The sequence below is a fragment of the Sturnira hondurensis genome, unplaced genomic scaffold (assembly GCF_014824575.4).
Source record: "Sturnira hondurensis isolate 20B ecotype Veracruz unplaced genomic scaffold, ASM1482457v3 Scaffold0003090, whole genome shotgun sequence".
Taxonomy (NCBI): domain Eukaryota; kingdom Metazoa; phylum Chordata; class Mammalia; order Chiroptera; family Phyllostomidae; genus Sturnira; species Sturnira hondurensis.
This window is the reverse complement of record NW_028075721.1, coordinates 8877957-8884507: the sequence shown is the minus strand read 5'-3', so window position 1 is coordinate 8884507 and position 6551 is coordinate 8877957. Positions and strand designations below refer to the sequence as shown.

The window sequence follows — 6551 nt, the reverse complement described above, 5'->3', positions numbered from 1 at the left end:
GCCCAAGTCTCTCGGACAATTTTTACTTCTTTAATTATTATTTTTTTGATTTTTAGAGGGGGGAGAGAGAAACATCGACTCATTGATCCACTTATTTGTGCATTCGTTGGTTCCTTCTTGCATGTTCCCTGACTGAGGATGGAATCCTCATCTTTGACTTATTATTTGGATGACACTCAAACCAACTGAGCTACCTGGCCAGGGCATTTTTGGTTATTTTTTGATATTACAAATTGCTGCAGTAATCTTCCCTGTAAATGTATCTTTGCTTACAACTTAAGTATTTCTGCAATATGAATTCGAGGGAATGCTGTTGCTGAATCAAGTGTGTGTGCATATTTTGCAAAATCGCCATCCAAGGTGCTTGAACCCGGTGCATTTAAATCAAGGGGCGGATAGAAAACGGCGGGCCTGGTGCAGTCCCGGCCTCCGGGCAGCAGGTGGCGCTGTAGGGGCATCTTCGAGGAGGCGGCGGGGACCGAGCTGCCTGAGTTCCGGTAACTTCTGGTGCCGCGGTGCGCCGTAGGGCAGACGCTGGAGTCCGCTCAGAAGGTGATTCGCCATGCCCTACGCCAACCAGCCTACCGTCCGAATCACGGAGCTTACCGACGAGAATGTCAAATTCATCATCGAGAATACGGACCTAGCGTAAGGCTGCTGAGGGGAGCGGCTGGTGGCTGGAGCCCCGAGGGCCGGGCGGGGAGGGGGTCGTGTCTGCCGGCCCCCGTTTCCTGACTTTCACTTAGGGAACCGGGAGGCGCGGGATCGTCCTGTCGAGGCTGCGGTGACCTCAGCCGTTTGGTTTTAATCCTCTAGGGTGGCCAATTCTATTCGGAGGGTCTTCATCGCTGAGGTGCCCATAATAGGTAAGCGACCCCCGCCTTCTCGTTGCCAGGCTACCAGTACCCTCCTAGACTCACCCCCAGCCCCCCGACCACACACACCTGGGACTTAGGCCTCCAGCCCTTGGTTTGGGCGAGGGGTGAGGGCCTAGAGAAAACACCAGGGCCACTTCTGGCCATGTCCCTGGCCTAACCGTTCCATGCTTCCGGGCCTCCGTTTCATCCAGAGTACAATGAGGGAGTTGTACTTGACCGTGTAGCTCTGATATTCCGAATCGAAATGTCACCTTTCCCACAAAGTCAGTTCTGCCAATAATTGAGAACCTGCTACACTCCAGGCCACAGCTGGGAATGCAGAAGTTAAAACACCTGAAGACCCTGCCCCAGGAGTTTCCAGAGCTTGAGGGAGAGACAGGACACACAAAAACGTAACACAAGGCGCAGTGTGGCAAGTGTCTTAAGAGAAGTCTGGGCAGCTTTTTTGAGGGAGGGGCTCTACCCGTGTCATGGATGCTCAGAGGGTTGTAGCCTGCGCCAGACGGTGTAAGGGCACACCAGGGCAGGGACAGAGAGGGGCAGAGACAGGAAAGGTTGGCTCTTGGTCCTTACTTGATTTGGGTCGCGGAGGCAGTAGGAGGCATGGAGCAAAGCACGATGGGGCCTGGCTCTGTCTGGTCCTTCTCTGACCTGTTTCTAGCATCCAACCCTCATTGGGCAGGTGGGCTCCAAGGCCATTTGCTTACGTGAAGATGTGATGAATGAATATGTGTTTAAGTCAAATGTATGTGAGCATGCAGTCCTTCTTGTCCCAATAGCTCATTGCTGGAAGGGATTGGATTTTATACGTAGTATGCCTTGCCGGTTAAAGGTATGCCATAAACGTTGGTTGATTGAGTGACGATAGTATTAAGTAAGTCACTGTTTTCTTCTGTACAGGGAACCCCCTGCATGAAACCCTCCTGGGGGTGGGGTTGTAGTTCTTGCTCAAATGCAGATTCCTGGGTCCCAGTCTAGAGCTGTGCGAGTCAGAAGCAGGAAGCCTGGCCAGGCCCCCGTGGGTCAGGAACCTCAGGTGGCTCCTGACCCTGGAGAGCTGCTGCTCCCAGTCTTCCCGTGAATTTGGTGGCTCAGCTGCCTGTCTGCCTCCTTCGCTTTTTAGCCATCGACTGGGTTCAGATCGATGCCAACTCCTCAGTCCTTCACGACGAGTTCATCGCTCACAGGCTTGGTGAGTGCCGGGTTTGGGAAGGCGAAAGGGTTGGCGAGGAACCCTCCTCACTCCCACGGGGACTTCTAGGTTGGCCTGGCCACTTGGCCTTCTTCAGAGTGCCTCTCTGTGTCTTCCAGGATTGATCCCCCTCACTAGCGATGACATCGTGGACAAGCTGCAGTACTCCCGGGTATGCTGGGTGACCCGGTGGGCTGTGGGGCGGGCAAGGCAGGAAATCAGAGGGGATTTCCTGCTCTCCTGCTTCTAGTCCTTAGGAAGACAATGTGGAGAGAGTGTCCGGGCCCGAGGCCAGCACTGTCTTCGCTTCTGAGGGGCCTCAGATCAGTCAGTCTCACGGGGCGTCAGGAAGTCTTGGTAGTCCGTGCCACAAGAGGGGCGGACACCGGAGTGCCCGTTCATGCCAGCCAGGGGCTGCCCCTCTTCAGAGTCTGGTCTGTTCAGGCGCTGCTTTCTAGAACATCTCTTCCTGGTGACAGGGGCCTAGGACGCTGCAGGGAGTCAACAGAAGGTTGGGGGTGGGGGAGGACAGGACAGGGGTGAGAACTGTCCCTGGAGCAGCGCCCGAGGGACTAGGGTGCTGGCATCTGCCGGTTTGTGGCTCACCCCATAGGCGCACCAGGGTGCATTTTCCTCACTGCTGTGAAGGGAGAGCAGTTTGCTTGACTACATTGTAGTAGCTTCTTACCAGGGCCTGGGGCGTTTTAAGAACAGCAAACTGGGGGCGACTGCTGAAGCTGAGGGATGGTCTCGCGGTGGCAGTCTCTCTCTCACACGTTTCTTGGCTTTTGTGAATGTATGCAGTTTTTCATAATGGAACATTTTTTAAGTTTATTTATTTTTAGAGAAGGGAGAGAGAGAGGGAGAGAAACATCAATGTGTGGTTGCCTCTCGTGCGCCCTGCACTGGGGAACCCCGCCCACAACCCAAGCATGTGCCCTGACTGGGAATCGAACTGGTGACCCTTTGGTTCACAGATTGGCATCCAATCCACTGAGCAACACCAGCCAGGGCCTAGACATTTTTTTTAAAGAAAAGGTCAATAGCCTAGAATGTGAACGGTACTTTTTTCTATAGTTCCCTTTATTTTGTCTTAAGTGGTGATTACGTTCCCAAACCCGTCCACTTAGCCTGTGGGAGGCTGCGCTGAGCATCACGGTGGTGCTGTGGGGAGGAGTGCTCCCAGGGCCAGGCTGAGATGGGTGTGGAGGGATGTGTGGGTGTCGGCGCCCCTGGGTTGCCCCTGGGTTGCACTTTCCACTGGGAAGTGCCTGCACCTAAGAGGGCTACCAGAGCAACACAGCTCCCGAGAGCCTGGAGGCTGGCTGGCCCTCGCACACAAAAGGAACCGGAAGGAACAGGATCCAAAGTGGGTAGCTCGGGTCTGCTGGCTCTCCATGGACTCACTGCTGCTTGTCTTCTGGCCTTAGGACTGTACATGCGAGGAGTTCTGCCCCGAATGCTCTGTGGAGTTCACTCTCGACGTGCGGTGCAATGAAGACCAGACTCGTCACGTCACGTCTCGAGACCTCATCTCCAACAGCCCCAGGGTCATTCCGGTCAGTGTTAAGGACGACCTCCCTGCCAGGACCGTGGTTCTACCTGCAAGTGGGCCAGACAGGGTGGACCCGTACGAGACACTGTCCTTCCCCAGGCCACCCTCTGGTGCACAGAAGTGCCAATCTGCACCCGTCGGGGGAGGGCAGAGCTGTGTTGGTTCTGTGTCCTCTCTTGCCCCAGGACCCATGTAGGAGGCCATGGTGCTGTTGGGGCCGAGCAGGCTGCCACAGAGCTGCGAAGTAGGGGTGGGAGGGTCACCAGCACAGACTGGGTCCTAGTAGGCACTTCTGCCACCTCATTCCCAGGCACCCTGTCCCTGGTTTGGCAGGTTGTGACCTGCAAGTCCTGGAAAGTCATTTCCAGAAGTGGTACCTGGGAGATGAACAGATAATAAAGGTCTGTCTTTGGGCTCCTCCAGGTGACATCCCGGAACCGAGATAATGACCCCAATGATTACGTGGAGCAGGATGGTAAGGGGCTGGAGTGCGTGTGCGTCTGCCCGAGCCGCCGCTTCGAGGGCCAGCAGGGAGGCAGAGACCCGACCCAGGCTCCTTTGCCTGCCGCCCAGTCTCCTCCCAGCTGGCCTTTGATCCAATTTTCCAGATGTCTGTGATCTTCCAGTGGCACCCCGGGTCAAAACTGGGAGGGCCGTGCCTCTCCCGGCCATTGACTGACTCCCACATCTCCCCGCAGACATTCTCATTGTGAAGCTGCGGAAGGGCCAGGAGCTGAGACTGCGAGCCTACGCCAAAAAGGGCTTTGGCAAGGAGCATGCGAAGTGGAACCCGACTGCAGGGGTGGCTTTCGAATACGATCCTGACAATGCCCTGAGGCACACGGTGTACCCCAAGCCAGAGGAGTGGTGGGTCCCAGCTGGGAGTGGAGGCGGGCCATTAGGATGGGTGGGGTGGGCAGCCACCCTGTGTGCAAAGGGGCCCTGGAAGCAGCAGTAGCGACCCTTTGCTGCCCTGTGCTTGACCCCAGGCCAAAGAGCGAGTACTCGGAGCTGGATGAGGATGAGTCACAGGCGCCCTATGACCCCAACGGCAAGCCCGAGAGGTAAGAGGCTGCCTGGTTCGGGAAGGGGAAGTGTGTGAGAGCCTGTCGCTTGGGTGCAGGCTCTGAGTCAGGGAGATGCTTTCCCTGTTCCCAGTTCCCATGGGCTGAGGCGGGGTTGATGACCACCGAGCCTCCCCTGTGCACACACCCCTTCAGTCACCTGGGAAAGGGGGACCTCCAGTTACTCAAGCCCTCCAGATTCTGGGTTTCAACCTCCAAAGAAGGGGTCAACCTGGGGCCAGAAAGTGACTTGTCTTCTAGTGATGTCCACGGAGATGCTGGCCCCTGCGACCCTTCCTGTGTGTGTTCCACTTTCTCAGTGTGGGGTGCAGCTGCAGGGAAGGGTTTGGGGGTTTCACTGACTGGAGTGACCCGGGGCTGGCTCTGCGGTGGCGGCAGCCTCTGAGGTCCTGTGACTACCGCTGTTACTAAGGTGGGGGAGGTCATCCCCGGGCGGGATGAGGTCCAGTGTGGGGGGAGTCAAGACGCCGAAGGGAGGGAGGGTGGCCACGGCCGAAGCTCCGGCAGCCTGCCCCTTGGGGCGGGCTCTCACCGACCCTCGCCTCTCAGGTTTTACTACAACGTGGAGTCCTGTGGCTCCCTGCGCCCTGAAACCATCGTGCTCTCCGCCCTCTCTGGACTGAAGAAGAAGCTGAGTGACTTACAGACGCAGCTGAGCCACGAGATTCAGAGCGACGTCCTCACCATAAACTAGCCGCAGCTCGCCTGCGCTGGCGCGGAGGGATTCGAGCTGCATCGCAGGTCTGTCTGCAGACGCCTTGCTTCCGGGCCTGGGCAGCGGTCACTTACACTCCTCGGCGGCCCTCTGTACCCTCCAGAGAGGCAGCGGTGGGGAAGGCAGGAGGCCCATCCCGGCCTCGCTTGGTTACAGAGACCACTGGGGTGACGCTGGTGTCCCAGGCAGGACAGTCTTTTCTTGGACATTGAGCATGCCTGGCCTGGCCTGCTGATTGCCAGTCCTCTCCCCGGAACCCAGACCCCCTCCCCCGTTGCCAAACCTGCCTGTAGGGGTCGCACTGCTTCCCTGTTGTAAACCACTGAGTTGGACCCTCCTCTGGTCATTTCAGGTTTGGGTTTTTTGTCCAAAAGTTGGCATTTTCACAGCCGTACCTAAGGTTTCTGGTGTGAGGGGTGAGTGTGAGAACTCCCACTCAGGCTGCCTACAAACCCAGGGCCCACCTGCTGACACTTCACTGGGACTCCCGAGTGTCCCTAACTTGAGAACGGTGTTAGACCCTGGTTGCATGCCCCCCTCCCCCACCCTACAATAAACCTTGTATTTCACTCTCTGCCCCTGAGTTAGGGCTTTGCTGCCAGTGATCCCATCATTTAGTTTGGGGGTGGACAGGGGAGGGGGAGTGCAAGGGCCTGTGTCCTGCAGGGAGGAGCAGAGGCAAAGCAGTTAATTAGGCAGCCTGGGAGGAGGGGGTCTGGAGAAAACCGGCAATACAGTCCAGAAAGGAAGTGATATTTATTAACAGTAGAGTTTTTATTTTTGGCAATAAAGAGCACAACATAATCTCCTTCATGCGTCATCGTGCCACCAGCTGAGCCTGCCAGCTCTGCCTGCCTCTCCGAGGCCCTGGACCAGGCTCTCTTCAGGCTAGCTCATTCCTCCCGATGGTCAACCTCCGGGTCAGCTTCGGAGTGGAGCTGGCTGCGGCCCCTCCCCGGCTCCAGGGCTCTGCTGGAGGGGCCACTTGCGTTATCCTCCTCCTGCCACACCTTGGGTGGCGGTTATTTACATCAGGTAACAAGGTCTGTTCCCACAAATCAGAACCCTAAAGTACTTATTAAAAAAACAAAACAAAAAACATACACGCAACCATAGGTTTGATGTG

The 6551-nt window shown here is 56.6% G+C and overlaps 1 protein-coding gene across 1 annotated transcript; it reads left to right on the top strand.

The window, feature by feature from the left end:
* Nucleotides 1–498: 498 nt before the first annotated feature.
* Nucleotides 499–6504, top strand: POLR2C (RNA polymerase II subunit C). The gene is made up of 9 exons (XM_037041642.1): nt 499–648; nt 817–866; nt 2002–2070; nt 2190–2242; nt 3501–3629; nt 4049–4100; nt 4324–4492; nt 4615–4689; nt 5260–6504. Exons 1-9 carry the CDS (start codon nt 563–565, stop codon nt 5402–5404), a joined length of 828 nt encoding a protein of 275 aa, XP_036897537.1. The 5' UTR covers nt 499–562; the 3' UTR covers nt 5405–6504.
* The last annotated feature ends 47 nt before the right edge of the window (nt 6505–6551 follow it).

What these genes read in the sequence shown, in the direction of transcription:
- POLR2C (XM_037041642.1), top strand. Translation starts at nt 563, where the DNA reads ATGCCCTACGCCAACCAGCCTACCGTCCGAATCACGGAGCTTACCGAC. An exon ending in CGCTGAGGTGCCCATAATAG is followed by an intron (nt 867 to 2,001) that starts GTAAGCGACCCC and finishes TTCGCTTTTTAG; the next exon opens with CCATCGACTGGGTTCAGATC. An exon ending in CCCAACGGCAAGCCCGAGAG is followed by an intron (nt 4,690 to 5,259) that starts GTAAGAGGCTGC and finishes CTCGCCTCTCAG; the next exon opens with GTTTTACTACAACGTGGAGT.